At 52.1% G+C, this 16,337-nt stretch overlaps 1 protein-coding gene across 1 annotated transcript in view; it reads left to right on the top strand.

The window, feature by feature from the left end:
- The window catches only part of LOC139365270 (trinucleotide repeat-containing gene 18 protein-like), a 104,808-nt gene extending 90,323 nt beyond the window's left edge, over nt 1-14,485 (top strand). The window contains exons 24-29 of the mRNA XM_071102780.1: nt 1,891-2,007; nt 3,196-3,348; nt 7,645-9,974; nt 10,189-10,425; nt 11,481-11,555; nt 13,336-14,485. Coding sequence (XP_070958881.1) covers nt 1,891-2,007; nt 3,196-3,348; nt 7,645-9,974; nt 10,189-10,425; nt 11,481-11,555; nt 13,336-13,539 — 3,116 coding nt within the window. The 3' untranslated portion in view covers nt 13,540-14,485. The remainder of the gene's footprint in view (nt 1-1,890; nt 2,008-3,195; nt 3,349-7,644; nt 9,975-10,188; nt 10,426-11,480; nt 11,556-13,335) is intronic.
- The last annotated feature ends 1,852 nt before the right edge of the window (nt 14,486-16,337 follow it).

The raw sequence follows: 16,337 nt of genomic DNA, 5'->3' as shown, positions 1-16,337 counted from the left end.
CCCGGCACCGTAGTCAACGGTAACGCACAGTACCACTGTCTCTACCCCGGCACCGTAGTCAACGGTAACACACAGTACCACTGTCTCTACCCCGGCACCGTAGTCAACGGTAATGCACAGTACCACTGTCTCTACCCCGGCACCGTAGTCAACGGTAACGCACAGTACCACTGTCTCTACCCCGGCACCGTAGTCAACGGTAACGCACAGTACCACTGTCTCTACCCCGGCACCGTAGTCAACGGTAACGCACAGTACCACTGTCTCTACCCCGGCACCGTAGTCAACGGTAACGCACAGTACCACTGTCTCTACCCCGGCACCGTAGTCAACGGTAACGCACAGTACCACTGTCTCTACCCCGGCACCGTAGTCAACGGTAACGCACAGTACCACTGTCTCTACCCCGGCACCGTAGTCAACGGTAACGCACAGTACCACTGCCTCTACCCCGGCACCGTAGTCAACGGTAACGCACAGTACCACTGCCTCTACCCCGGCACCGTAGTCAACGGTAACGCACAATACCACTGTCTCTACCCCGGCACCGTAGTCAACGGTAACGCACAGTACCACTGTCTCTACCCCGGCACCGTAGTCAACGGTAACGCACAGTACCACTGTCTCTACCCCGGCACCGTAGTCAACGGTAACGCACAGTACCACCGTCTCTACCCCGGCACCGTAGTCAACGGTAACGCACAGTACCACCGTCTCTACCCCGGCACCGTAGTCAACGGTAACGCACAGTACCACCGTCTCTACCCCGGCACCGTAGTCAACGGTAACGCACAGTACCACCGCCTCTACCCCGGCACCGTAGTCAACGGTAACGCACAGTACCACTGTCTCTACCCCGGCACCGTAGTCAACGGTAACGCACAGTACCACTGTCTCTACCCCGGCACCGTAGTCAACGGTAACGCACAGTACCACTGTCTCTACCCCGGCACCGTAGTCAACGGTAACGCACAGTACCACTGTCTCTACCCCGGCACCGTAGTCAACGGTAACGCACAGTACCACTGCCTCTACCCCGGCACCGTAGTCAACGGTAACGCACAGTACCACTGTCTCTACCCCGGCACCGTAGTCAACGGTAACGCACAGTACCACTGTCTCTACCCCGGCACCGCAGTCAACGGTAACGCACAGTACCACTGCCTCTACCCCGGCACCGTAGTCAACGCTAACGCACAGTACCACTGCCTCTACCCCGGCACCGTAGTCAACGGTAACGCACAGTACCACCGTCTCTACCCCGGCACCGTAGTCAACGGTAACGCACAGTACCACTGCCTCTACCCCGGCACCGTAGTCAACGGTAACGCACAATACCACTGTCTCTACCCCGGCACCGTAGTCAACGGTAACGCACAGTACCACTGTCTCTACCCCGGCACCGTAGTCAACGCTAACGCACAGTACCACTGTCTCTACCCCGGCACCGTAGTCAACGGTAACGCACAGTACCACTGTCTCTACCCCGGCACCGTAGTCAACGGTAACGCACAGTACCACTGTCTCTACCCCGGCACCGTAGTCAACGGTAACGCACAGTACCACTGTCTCTACCCCGGCACCGTAGTCAACGGTAACGCACAGTACCACTGTCTCTACCCCGGCACCGTAGTCAACGCTAACGCACAGTACCACTGTCTCTACCCCGGCACCGTAGTCAACGGTAACACACAGGCCAGGGTTTCCATTAGCCGGTAATAGCTGGCTTTTGGCCAATAAAAACTAGAAAAGCCGATTAAATAAAATTGGAGAAGACAACATCCCATTTGAGAAAGTGTTTTATAGTCTCATCACCAGTCAATAGTTTGGACACATCTAGTCCTTTCAATCTAGGTGACCTGTTCCTTTAACCCCTTCCTGTCTGTACAGGAAGTTCAGACGGTGATGACAGTGATGACCTCATCACGGTGGAGTTTGATGACGGTGACACGGGTCGCATCCCCCTCTCCCACATCAGACTGCTGCCCCCTGACTACAAGATACAGTGTAAGGACACAGCCCCCTCTCCCACATCAGACTGCTGCCCCCTGACTACAAGATACAGCCCCCTCTCCCACATCAGACTGCTGCCCCCTGACTACAAGATACAGCCCCCTCTCCCACATCAGACTGCTGCCCCCTGACTACAAGATACAGCCCCCTCTCCCACATCAGACTGCTGCCCCCTGACTACAAGATACAGTGTAAGGACACAGCCCCCTCTCCCACATCAGACTGCTGCCCCCTGACTACAAGATACAGCCCCCTCTCCCACATCAGACTGCTGCCCCCTGACTACAAGATACAGCCCCCTCTCCCACATCAGACTGCTGCCCCCTGACTACAAGATACAGCCCCCTCTCCCACATCAGACTGCTGCCCCCTGACTACAAGATACAGCCCCCTCTCCCACATCAGACTGCTGCCCCCTGACTACAAGATACAGTGTAAGGACACAGCCCCTCTCCCACATCAGACTGCTGCCCCCTGACTACAAGATACAGCCCCCTCTCCCACATCAGACTGCTGCCCCCTGACTACAAGATACAGCCCCAATGACTCACACACACATTCTCACACAAGGACTCACACACACATACTCACACAAGGACTCACACACACACACTCACACAAGGACTCACACACACACACACACACACTCACACAAGGACTCGCACACACACTCACACAAGGACTCACACACACACACACTCACATAAGGACTCTCACACACACACAAGGACACACACAAGGACTCACACACTCACACAAGGACACACACAGACACAAGGACTCACACAGACACAAGGACTCACACAGACACAAGGACTCACACAGACACAAGGACTCACACACTCACACAAGGACTCACACACACACACACACACAAGGACACACACTCACACACACTCACATAAGGACTCTCACACACACACAAGGACACACACAAGGACTCACACACTCACACAAGGACACACACAGACACAAGGACTCACACAGACACAAGGACTCACACAGACACAAGGACTCACACAGACACAAGGACTCACACAGACACAAGGACTCACACACTCACACAAGGACTCACACACACACACTCACACAAGGACACACACTCCCACTCTTTTGTATTCTTTCCCAGTGGGCTTGTTCAGTCTGTGTGATGATTCTGATGTTAAACCTGCCCCCCTGTAGGTGCTGAGCCCTCCCCCGCGCTGCTAGTGGCCAGCTGCTCCAGGAGGCGTGTCAGGAAGTGCAGCAAGGACACCAGTGAGACGAGGCCTAAAGCAGGGGACTCCGCCCCCAAGGGCAGAGGGAGACCGGCCAAGAAACCCAAACCCAAACCTGGTGAGCCAATCAGAGACCTCGATGCTAGTTGGAACAGCTATAAGACTTTATAACTGCTATGGATCCTGTTATCCCTGTTGGATCCTGTTATCCCTGTTGGATCCTGTTATCCCTGTTGGATCCTGTTATCCCTGTTGGGTCTGTTATCCCTGTTATCCCTGTTGGGTCTGTTATTCCTGTTATCCCTGTTGGGTCTGTTATCCCTGTTGGGTCTGTTATCCCTGTTGGGTCTGTTATCCCTGTTGGGTCTGTTACCCCTGTTGGGTCTGTTACCCCTGTTGGGTCTGTTATCCCTGTTGGGTCTGTTATCCCTGTTGGGTCTGTTACCCCTGTTGGGTCTGTTACCCCTGTTGGGTCTGTTACCCCTGTTGGATCTATTATCCCTGTTGGGTCTGTTATCCCTGTTGGGTCTGTTATCCCTGTTGGGTCTGTTATCCCTGTTGGGTCTGTTACCCCTGTTGGGTCTGTTATCCCTGTTGGGTCTGTTATTCCTGTTATCCCTGTTGGGTCTGTTATCCCTGTTGGGTCTGTTATCCCTGTTGGGTCTGTTATCCCTGTTGGGTCTGTTATTCCTGTTGGGTCTGTTATCCCTGTTGGGTCTGTTATTCCTGTTGGGTCTGTTATTCCTGTTGTCCCTGTTGGGTCTGTTATCCCTGTTATCCCTGTTGGATCTGTTATCCCTGTTGGATCTGTTATCCCTGTTGGGTCTGTTATCCCTGTTGGGTCTGTTATCCCTGTTATCCCTGTTATCCCTGTTGGGACTGTTATCCCTGTTGGGTCTGTTATCCCTGTTGGGTCTGTTATCCCTGTTGGGTCTGTTATCCCTGTTGGGTCTGTGTATCCCTGTTAGGTCTGTTATCCCTGTTGGGTCTGTTATCCCTGTTGGGTCTGTTATCCCTGTTGGGTCTGTTATTCCTGTTATCCCTGTTGGGTCTGTTATCCCTGTTGGATCTGTTATCCCTGTTGGGTCTGTTATCCCTGTTATCCCTGTTATCCCTGTTGGGACTGTTATCCCTGTTGGGTCTGTTATTCCTGTTGGGTCTGTTATCCCTGTTGGGACTGTTATCCCTGTTGGGTCTGTTATCCCTGTTAGGTCTGTTATCCCTGTTGGGTCTGTTATCCCTGTTGGGTCTGTTATTCCTGTTATCCCTGTTGGGTCTGTTATCCCTGTTGGGTCTGTTATCCCTGTTGGGTCTGTTATCCCTGTTGGGTCTGTTATCCCTGTTGGGTCTGTTATCCCTGTTGGGTCTGTTATCCCTGTTGGGTCTGTTATCCCTGTTAGGTCTGTTATCCCTGTTGGGTCTGTTATCCCTGTTCGGTCTGTTATTCCTGTTGGGTCTGTTATCCCTGTTAGGTCTGTTATCCCTGTTAGGTCTGTTATCCCTGTTGGGTCTGTTATCCCTGTTGGGTCTGTTATTCCTGTTGGGTCTGTTATCCCTGTTGGGTCTGTTATCCCTGTTGGGTCTGTTATTCCTGTTGGGTCTGTTATCCCTGCTAGGTCTGTTATCCCTGTTAGGTCTGTTATCCCTGTTGGGTCTGTTATCCCTGTTCGGTCTGTTATTCCTGTTGGGTCTGTTATCCCTGTAAGGTCTGTTATCCCTGTTAGGTCTGTTATCCCTGTTAGGTCTGTTATCCCTGTTGGGTCTGTTATCCCTGTTGGGTCTGTTATTCCTGTTGGGTCTGTTATCCCTGTTAGGTCTGTTATTCCTGTTGGGTCTGTTATCCCTGTTAGGTCTGTTATCCCTGTTAGGCCTGTTATTCCTGTTGGGTCTGTTATCCCTGTTAGGTCTGTTATTCCTGTTGTGTCTGTTATCCCTGTTGGGTCTGTTATTCCTGTTGGGTCTGTTATCCCTGTTGGGTCTGTTATCCCTGTTGGGTCTGTTATCCCTGTTGGGTCTGTTATCCCTGTTGGGTCTGTTATCCCTGTTGGGTCTATTATCCCTGTTGGGTCTGTTATTCCTGTTGGGTCTGTTATTTCTGTTATGTTTGTCATTCCTGTTAGGTCTGTTATCCCTGTTGGGTCTGTTATTCCTGTTAGGTCTGTTATCCCTGTTAGGTCTGTTATCCCTGTTAGGTCTGTTATCCCTGTTGGGTCTGTTATCCCTGTTGGATCTGTTATCCCTGTTGGATATGTTATCCCTGTTGGGTCTGTTATCCATGTTAGATCTGTTATCCCTGTTAGGTCTGTTATCCCTGTTGGGTCTGTTATCCCTGTTGGGTCTGTTATCCCTCTTGGGTCTGTTATCCCTGTTGGGTTTGTTATCCCTGTTGGGTCTGTTATCCCTGTTGGGCCTGTTAGGTCTGTTATCCCTGTTGGGTCTGTTAGGTCTGTTATCCCTGTTAGGTCTGTTGGGTCTGTTATCCCTGTTGGGTCTGTTATCCCTGTCGGGTCTGTTATCCCTGTCGGGTCTGTTATTCCTGTCGGGTCTGTTATCCCTGTCGGGTCTGTTATCCCTGTCGGGTCTGTTATCCCTGTCGGGTCTGTTATCCCTGTCGGGTCTGTTATCCCTGTTAGGTCTGTGAATTATGTTATTTCTGTTAGGTCTGTGGATTATGTTATTCCTGTTAGGTCTGTTATTCCTGTTAGGTCTGTGGATTATGTTATTCCTGTTAGGTCTGTTATTCCTGTTAGGTCTGTGAATTAGGTTAACCCTGTTAGGTCTGTGAATTATGTTATTCCTGTTAGGTCTGTGGATTATGTTATTCCTGTTAGGTTTGTTAATTATGTTATTCCTGTTAGGTTTGTTATTCCTGTTAGGTCTGTGGATTATGTTAACCCTGTTAGGTCTGTGAATTCAGTTATTCCTGTTAGGTCTGTGGATTATGTTATCCCTGTTAGGTCTGTTATCCCTGTTAGGTCTGAATTCTGTTATTCCTGTTAGGTCTGTGGATTAGGTTATCCCTGTTAGGTCTGTGGATTATGTTATTCCTGTTAGGTCTGTTATCCCTGTTAGGTCTGTTATCCCAGTTGGGTCTGTTATCCCAGTTGGGTCTGTTATCCCAGTTGGGTCTGTTATCCCTGTTGGGTCTGTTATTCCTGTTAGGTCTGTTATTGCTGTTAGGTCTGTGAATTGTGTTATTCCTGTTAGGTCTGTGGATTATGTTAACCCTGTTAGGTCTGTGGATTATGTTATTCCTGTTATGTCTGTTATCCCTGTTAGGTCTGTTATCCCTGTTAGGTCTGTGAATTCTGTTATTCCTGTTAGTTCTGTGAATTCTGTTATTCCTGTTAGGTCTGTGAATTCTGTTATTCCTGTTAGGTCTGTGAATTCTGTTAGTGAATTCTGTTATTCCTGTTAGGTCTGTGAATTATGTTATTCCTGTTAGGTCTGTGGATTATGTTATTCCTGTTAGGTCTGTGGATTATGTTATTCCTGTTAGGTCTGTGGATTATGTCATTCCTGTTAGGTCTGTGGATTATGTTATCCTGTTAGGTCTGTGGATTATGTTATCCTGTTAGGTCTGTGAATTATGTTATCCTTGTTGGTTCTGTGAATTATGTTATCCCTGTTATGTCTGTTATTCCTGTTAGGTCTGTGGATTATGTTATTCCTGTTAGGTCTGTGAATTATGTTATTCCTGTTAGGTCTGTAGATTATGTTATTCCTGTTAGGTCTGTAGATTATGTTATTCCTGTTAGGTCTGTAGATTATGTTATTCCTGTTAGGTCTGTAGATTATGTTATTCCTGTTAGGTCTGTAGATTATGTTATTCCTGTTGGGTCTGTTATTCCTGATGGGTCTGTTATCCCTGTTGGGTCTGTTATTCATGTTATCCCTGTTGGGTCTGTTATCCCTGTTGGGTCTGTTATCCCTGTTTGGTCTGTTATTCCTGTTCGGTCTGTTATTCCTGTTGGGTCTGTTATCCCTGTTGGGTCTGTTATTCCTGTTATCCCTGTTGGGTCTGTTATCCCTGTTGGGTCTGTTATTCCTGTTGGGTCTGTTATCCCTGTTGGGTCTGTTGGGTCTGTTATCCCTGTTATCCCTGTTAGGTCTGTTATCCCTGTTGGGTATTGTATCCCTGTTGGGTCTGTTATCACTGTTGGGTCTGTTATCCCTGTTGGGTCGGTGGATTATGTTATCCCTGTTAGGTCTGTGAATTCTGTTATTCCTGTTAGGTCTGTTATTCCTGTTAGGTCTGTGAATTGTGTTATTCCTGTTAGGTCTGTGGATTATGTTATTCCTGTTAGGTCTGTAGATTATGTTATTCCTGTTAGGTCTGTGGATTATGTTAACCCTGTTAGGTCTGTGAACTCAGGTCAGTCATTTGTTAACTCCTGCCTTTCTTTCCCTCTAGAGCCCCCAGTGAGCCCAGACCCCCTGGAGACGATGCCCCCCTCGGGACCCAGCCAGGCTCCAGACAGACCTCAGCTCCCCACCAGACCAGCCCAGGACAGGCCCTCCTCCTCCCAGAGACCTGCTCAGGAAAGACCCCTGTCTGCCCCCAGGCCGGGACCAGGCCGACCCTCCAAGCCTACCAGCACCCCCAGCCTGCCTGCCCCCCCACGCAGCCAGAACCCTAGGAGACCCAGCCCAGCCTCTCCCAAGCCCCCCTCCCTCTACCACCCAGCCCCTTACGGGAAGATACTAAGGGTGGACCTGTACAGCCAACCCAACCTCACCTCTTGTAACGTCAGCACCCAACCTAACCCTAAAACCAACCCTAAGTCTAAACTCTCCCCTCCACTACTTAAACCCAACTCTACTTCCCCTATCATCAGACCCAAGCCTCTTCTACCTAACCCTAAAACTAACCTTACCTCCGTACCAAAATCCAAACCTAGACCTAAGTCTACAGCAGAACTCCCTGGGCCTGCAGCTAACTTTAATCCTGATCACAACAAATCCAGAACCGCTCCCAAAGCAATCTCCAGACCCAAACAGAACCATAACAAACCCAGACCCACCCCGGATCCTTCTACCAGGCCCAGAACCAGCCCTGGGCCCAGCTCCAGTACCTCTAAACCCAGACCCATCCCCGGGCCCAGCTCTAGTACCTCTAAACCCAGAACCAGCCCTGGGCCCAGCTCCAGTACCTCTAAACCCAGACCCATCCCCGGGCCCAGCTCTAGTACCTCTAAACCCAGAACCAGCCCTGGGCCCAGCTCTAGTACCCCTAAACCCAGAACCAGCCCCGGGCCCAGCTCTAGTACCCCTAAACCCAGAACCAGCCCCGGGCCCAGCTCTAGTACCTCTAAACCCAGAACCAGCCCTGGGCCCAGCTCTAGTACCCCTAAACCCAGAACCAGCCCTGGGCCCAGCTCTAGTACCTCTAAACCCAGAACCAGCCCTGGGCCCAGCTCTAGTACCCCTAAACCCAGAACCAGCCCTGGGCCCAGCTCTAGTACCTCTAAACCCAGACCCAGCTCAGACCTCTCTGCTGTCAGATCCAGACTGGACCCTAGCACCTTTATTCCTGGTATCTCCAGACCCAGGCATGTCCCGGGGGAGGGCGGGGTGGGAGGGCAGGGCGGGGTGCGACAGGGGCGTAAGGCCCTCCTAGAGGAACCCCTAGTAAAGCTGGACCACGAGGGCGTGACCTCACCCAAGACCAAGAAGACCAAGGCTCTGATGCTGCTGGAGGCCAGGGGCTTACGGCAAGAACACACACCCCTCGCCACGGCCGCAGCCAACCAGAAGCCGGCGAGGGTAAAGGGGAGGGCTCCGGAGAGCGAGGCAGGGCTGCTGGAGGCCAAGGGCTTACGGCAAGAACACACACCCCTCGCCACGGCCGCAGCCAGCCAGAAGCCGGCGAGGGTAAAGGGGAGGGCTCCGGAGAGCGAGGCAGGGCTGCTGGAGGCCAAGGGCTTACGGCAAGAACACACACCCCTCTCCACGGCCGCAGCCAGCCAGAAGCCGGCGAGGGTAAAGGGGAGGGCTCCGGAGAGCGAGGCGGGGCTGCTGGGGAGAGAACCCGCCTACAGAACGCCTTCTCTGGGCAGAGAAAGAGACCGGGGTGGAGGGGGGGACAGAGAACCAAAGAGAGAGGAGAGAACGAAACAAGGGGAAGAGAAGAGAGGGGAGGAGACAGGGGGGTCTCACGGCAGCAGTAGTTCAGGATCTGAGGAAGAGGAGGAGACGAGGAAGAAAACGAAGTGTAGCTCCAGCTGCTCCCACCCCTCCTCCCCAGCCTCCTCCTCCTCATCCTCCTCTAGCACCTCCTCTTCCTCTTCCTCCTCCACTGACGAGGAGTCCTCTTGTAGTTCTGACGAGGAGACCGCCCTCGCTCCCCCTGCACCTCTCCCCGTCTCCCCCCCTCCAACTACCCCACAGGAGGAGGCTGAGGTGGAGGAAGAGAAGGAGGAAGAGGAAGAAATTAAGAAGTTGAAAAAAGCGGAAGAGGAAGAGGAGGAAGAAGTATTAGAAGAAGATCAATCTCCCTCCTCTCCTCCCCCGTCTATCTCTCCGTCCTCTCAGCCAGCTAGGCCCCGGGGTCGTCCAGCCCGGCAGAAGTCCCAGGGAGGTGTGGGGTCGGTGGGCAGGCCACGGCGCAGGGAGGGGGCCCACCTCCCCACCACCAAGGAGCTGGCTAAGAGACAGCGATTACCGAGCGTAGAGAACAGACCCAAGATCTCTGCCTTCCTGCCTGCCAGACAGCTCTGGAAGTGGTTCGGTAATCCCACACAGGTGAGAGGGAGAACACACGCTTGGGATTGATATTTTGAAGCTCTCGATGACACTTGAGTCGGGTTTTTTTTGGGGGGGGGACACACGACTGGGTTCCAGAAGATTAGCCAGAGAAATTTCTACTTGCATACCCTGTCTCTGTCTGTCTGTGTCTCTCTCTCACTCTCTCTCTCTCTCTCTCTCTCTCTCTCTCTCTCTCTCTCTCTCTCTCTAGAGGCGTGGTATGAAAGGGAAGGCTAAGAAGCTGTTCTACAAGGCCATCGTGCGGGGGAGAGAGATGATTGGTATCGGGGACTGCGCCGTGTTCCTTTCAGCCGGCCGACCCAACCTGCCCTTCATAGGGAAGATCCAGAGCATGTGGGAGAGCTGGGGATCCAACATGGTGGTCAGAGTCAACTGGTTTTATCACCCGGAGGAGACCAACCCTGGCAAGAAACTACATGACAAGAAGGTAGGGGTCAGAGGTCAGCTGGTTTTATCACCCGGAGGAGACCAACCCTGGCAAGAAACTACATGATAAGAAGGTAGGGGTCAGAGGTCAGCTGGTTTTATCACACGGAGGAGACCAACCCTGGCAAGAAACTACATGATAAGAAGGTAGGGGTCAGAGTTAACTGGTTTTATCACCCGGAGGAGACCAACCCTGGCAAGAAACTACACGACAAGAAGGTAGGGGTCAGGGGTCAGAGTTAACTGGTTTTATCTCTCACTCCCTCCCCATCTCTCTCTCTCCCTCCCCATCTCTCTCTCCCTCCCCATCTCTCTTTCTCCCTCCCCATCTCTCCCTCTCCCTCCCCATCTCTCTCTCCCTCCCCATCTCTCTCTCCCTCCCCATCTCTCTCTCCCTCCCCATCTCTCTCTCCCTCCCCATCTCTCTCTCCCTCCCCATCTCTCTCTCCCTCCCCATCTCTCTCTCCCTCCCCATCTCTCTCTCTCTCCCTCCCCCTCTCTCTCTCCCTCCCCATCTCTCTCCCTCCCCATCTCTTTCTCTCCCCATCTCTCTCCCTCCCCGTCTCTCTCTCCCTCCCCATCTCTCTCTCTCCCTCCCCATCTCTCTCTCCCTCCCCATCTCTCTCCCTCCCCATCTCTTTCTCTCCCCATCTCTCTCTCTCTCCCCGTCTCTCTCTCTCTCTCTCTCTCCCCGTCTCTCTCTCTCTCCCCGTCTCTCTCTCTCTCCCCCTCTCTCTCTCTCTCCCCCTCTCTCTCTCTCTCCCCGTCTCTCTCTCTCTCCCCGTCTCTCTCCCTCCCCGTCTCTCTCTCTCTCCCCGTCTCTCTCCCTCCCCGTCTCTCTCTCTCTCCCCGTCTCTCTCTCTCTCCCTCCCCATCTCTCTCTCCCTCCCCATCTCTCTCTCTCTCTCCACTTCTCTCTCTCCCTCCCCATCTCTCTCTTCCTCCCCATCTCTCTTTCTCTCCCCATCTCTCTCTCTCTCTCTCTCTCCCCGTCTCTCTCTCCCTCCCCATCTCTTTCTCTCCCCATCTCTCTCTCTCCCGTCTCTCTCCTTCTAGAACTGGGATCAGATGTCTGGTCAGTCTCTTCCTTCATCTCTGCTCTCCTCTAACCAGAGGAAAGACTTCATGGAGGTGAGACCACACTACACACCCTACCACACCCCGACCACACCACACACTCACCCTACCACACCCCCACACACCCTACCACACCCTACCACACCCCTACCACACCACACACTCACCCTACCACACCCCCACACACCCTACCACACCCCACCACACCACACACACACCCTACCACACCACACACACCCTACCAAACCACACCCACACACCCTACCACACCCACACACCCTACCACACCACACACACACACCCTACCACACCACATACCACACCCCAACACACACCCTACCATACCATACCACACCACACCCCCACCACACCACACACACACCCTACCACACTCCCCCTACCACACCCCCACACACACCCCCACACACACACCCTACCACACCCCCACACACATACCCTACCACACCCCCACACACACACCCTACCACACCCCCACACCACACCCTACCACACCCCCCACATACACCCTACCACACCGCCACACCACACCCCCACACACACACCCTACAACACCCCCCACATACACCCTACCACACCCCCACACTCACCCTACCACACCACACCCCCACACACACACCCTACCACACCACACACCCTACCACACCCTACCACACACCCTACCACACCCCCACACCACACCCTACCACACCCCCCACATACACCCTACCACACCGCCACACCACACCCCCACACACACACCCTACCACACCCCCCACATACACCCTACCACACCCCCACACTCACCCTACCACACCACACCCCCAAACACACCCTACCACACTACACCCCAAACACACCCTACCCCCACACACACCCTACCCCCACACACACCCTGCCACACCACACCCTACAACACCACACCCTACCACACCACACCCTGCCACACCACACCCTACCCTACCACACCACACCCTACCCTACCACACCCTACCACACTACACCCCAAACACACCCTACCCCCACACACACCCTACCCCCACACACACCCTGCCACACCACACCCTACAACACCACACCCTGCCACACCACACCCTACCACACCCTACCCCCACACCCTGCCACACCACACCCTACCACACCACACCCTACCACACCACACCCTGCCACACCACACCCTACCACACCACAACCTACCACACCCTACCACATCCTATTTGTTGTTAACGTGTCTCTGCAGTGGGCTCTGTACCAGTGTGTTAACGTGTCTCTGCAGTGGGCTCTGTACCAGTGTGTTAACGTGTCTCTGCAGTGGGCTCTGTACCAGTGTGTTAACGTGTCCCTGCAGTGGGCTCTGTACCAGTGTTGTTAACGTGTCTCTGCAGTGGGCTCTGTACCAGTGTGTTAACGTGTCTCTGCAGTGGGCTCTGTACCAGTGTGTTAACGTGTCTCTGCAGTGGGCTCTGTACCAGTGTGTTAACGTGTCTCTGCAGTGGGCTCTGTACCAGTGTGTTAACGTGTCTCTGCAGTGGGCTCTGTACCAGTGTGTTAACGTGTCTCTGCAGTGGGCTCTGTACCAGTGTGTTAACGTGTCTCTGCAGTGGGCTCTGTACCAGTGTTGTTAACGTGTCTCTGCAGTGGGCTCTGTACCAGTGTGTTAACGTGTCTCTGCAGTGGGCTCTGTACCAGTGTGTTAACGTGTCTCTGCAGTGGGCTCTGTACCAGTGTGTTAACGTGTCTCTGCAGTGGGCTCTGTACCAGTGTGTTAACGTGTCTCTGCAGTGGGCTCTGTACCAGTGTGTTAACATGTGTATTTGTTGGTAACGTGTCTCTGCAGCGGGCTCTGTACCAGTCGTCCCACAGCGATGAGAACGATGTCCAGACGGTCAGTCACAAGTGTCTGGTGGTCAGCGTGTCGGAGTACGAAACCATGACTCTGACGCGTCGCTACGCCGACAGCCAAGACCTGTACTACCTGGCCGGGACATACGAACCCACCACGGGTATGATCTACAACACAGACGGAGTCCCCATCATCTGATGAACGACACGAGACCCTGACCGTGACCCGACCAACGCCAAGGTCGATCCAGTCACCAGACCCTGACCGTGACCCGACCAACGCCAAGGTCGATCCGGTCAACTCATAACGTTTGATCCAACGAACGAAGACCACCTGAGAGAGAGAGAGAGACTACAGACCGTATTCAGAAACTCTTGGGTCTTCTCTATAAACACACACCCAGACTTCTACCTGTAAATACATACAATAATTCTAACACTCATAGATATATATAAAAGACAGGAAGTGATTTTATTTACCAGGGAAGACATCGTCCTCGCTGGATCGTAGCTGTGAGTCACAGTAGTGTTGATGAGAGGAGGTTTGTCTATCTGAGAGACGTATTACACTAACGAGAGAGAGAGAGACCTGCTGACAATCCCAACAATGGGGGTGGGGATACAGTCCTGTGTTCTGATTGGTGCCTGTCCTGTCTGGACCCGCCTACTCCCCCATGACCTTATCACCCTGCTGATGTTAACAGGGTTCTGATGACCTGGTGTTTAGAGATATTATCAGTGTTTCTCTGGAGTGAACACACTCTTATCTGCTCCCCCCCTCCCACCCCCCAGCGGGGTTTCAGCCTTTTCTCCGTCCCGACATACCCCATAAGCATCTCTGTACGGGGGGAAATATTATTTAGAAAATTCTAAACGTTTGTTTTGTAAATGTCTTTGAGCCGAGGGGGAGAGATGGAGGGAGGGAGGAGGAGGAGGAGGAGGAGGAGGAGTGGAGGAGGGAGGAGGAGGGGAGGTGGAGGAGGGAGGAGGAAGAGGTGGAGGGAGGAGGAAGAGGGGAGGAGGAGGAGGAGGGAAAAGGGTTTGTTTCTTTTTTTACTGAAGCAATCAACTTAATCAGTGTTTCTCCCGATATCCATTTAGTAGATCAATATTTCATAGTTGATCAATAAAGAGATAGATCTATCGATTGTCGTCTCCTGAATGATGTCTCCTGTCTTATCAGACCTACTAGATCATTAGATTGTCGTCTCCTGAATGATATCTCCTGTCTTACCAGACCTACTAGATCATTAGATTGTCGTCTCCTGAATGATGTCTCCTGTCTTATCAGACCTACTAGATCATTAGCCGATCAATCCTATTGTATTTCAAGTATCTTTTGTTTTTACAATAACATTTGTCCTCAAGTGCTGTGCCGAACAATGTCCTGTCCCCGAGCAGCGGCCCAGTTACCGGGGGAACCCCCTCCAGAAGGAGAAACCGTGTTCCGCTGGACTCCATTTTGTGTCAGTAATGAAGCTGGTTCCTGTTTTTAAAATGGAGGAGAGTTTTCCTCTTAGGGTCTACATGCTGAACACTCACTCACACTCACACACACACACACACACACTACTCTCCCTCCGCTGTGTGTGTGTACACCAACCTCAGCATCATGTTGCCCTGAGAGCTGACGTATCACAGAGGTACTCCCCACCACACACCCTCCTTGCTCACTCACACCTTTCAATTTCTCTCTCTCTCTCCTCTGTCAGTTTAATTCAAGGGGCTTTATTGTCATGGGAAACGTATGTTTACGTTGCCAAAGCGAGTGAAATAGATATTAAACACAAGTGAAATTAACAATAAAAATGTACAGTAAATATTACTCACAAAAGTTCCAAAAGAATAAAGACATTACAAATGTCATATTATATATATATATATATACAGTGTTGTAACAATGTACAAATGGTTAAAGTACACAAGGGAAAATAAATAAATGTAAATATGGGTTGTATTTCCAATGGTGTTTGTTCTTCACTGGTTGCCCTTTTCTTGTGGTAACAGGTCACAAATCTTGCTGCTGTGATGTCACACTGTGGAATTTCACCCAGTAGATATGGGAGTTGATCAAAATGTGGTTTGTTTGTGGATCTGTGTTTCTGAGGGAAATATGTGTCTCTAATATGGTCGTACATTTGGCAGGAGGTTAGGAAGTGCAGCTCAGTCTCTCTCACCCATCTGCTCTGCCTTCCAGCAATCTTCTCTGTGGGTGTGTCAGCAGAGACCGTTCTGATTGGCTGAGTTCAAGCGAACAGAGGCGTCCTATTGGCCGACAGCACATTACTGTCAGAGACGGAGCAGGGAATGGAGGGTGTTGTGTCTTCCTAACTGGCTGATGAAGCCTCTGCTGCCCAAGGCTGCGTGTTTCAATCCAATGATATGAAAGATGTTTTTGAGATTTTTGTTTTAAACCTATTAGAATAAATATATTAATATAAACTCAGCAAAAAAAAATAAACGCACCTTTTTCAGGACCGTCTTTCAAAGATAATTCGTAAAAATCCAAATAAACTTCACAGATCTTCATTGCCCAGGGTCCCTGCTCATCTGCGTGAACGTGCCTTGGGCACGTTGGGGCGGCAGGGTAGCCTAGTGGTTAGAGTGTAGAGGCGGCAGGGTAGCCTAGTGGTTAGAGTGTAGAGGCGGCAGGGTAGCCTAGTGGTTAGAGTGTAGAGGCGGCAGGGTAGCCTAGTGGTTAGAGTGTAGAGGCAGCAGGGTAGCCTAGTGGTTAGAGTGTAGAGGCGGCAGGGTAGCCTAGTGGTTAGAGTGTAGAGGCGGCAGGGTAGCCTAGTGGTTAGAGTGTAGAGGCGGCAGGGTAGCCTAGTGGTTAGAGTGTAGAGGCGGCAGGGTAGCCTAGTGGTTAGAGTGTAGAGGCGGCAGGGTAGCCTAGTGGTTAGAGTGTAGAGGGGGCAGGGTAGCCTAGTGGTTAGAGTGTAGAGGCGGCAGGGTAGCCTAGTGGTTAGAGTGTAGAGGCGGCAGGGTAGCCTAGTGGTT

This window comes from Oncorhynchus clarkii, chromosome 13 (assembly GCF_045791955.1).
Source record: "Oncorhynchus clarkii lewisi isolate Uvic-CL-2024 chromosome 13, UVic_Ocla_1.0, whole genome shotgun sequence".
Lineage (NCBI taxonomy): Eukaryota > Metazoa > Chordata > Actinopteri > Salmoniformes > Salmonidae > Oncorhynchus > Oncorhynchus clarkii.
The sequence above is the reverse complement of the archived record's forward strand: the minus strand, read 5'-3'. Positions and strand labels throughout refer to the sequence as shown.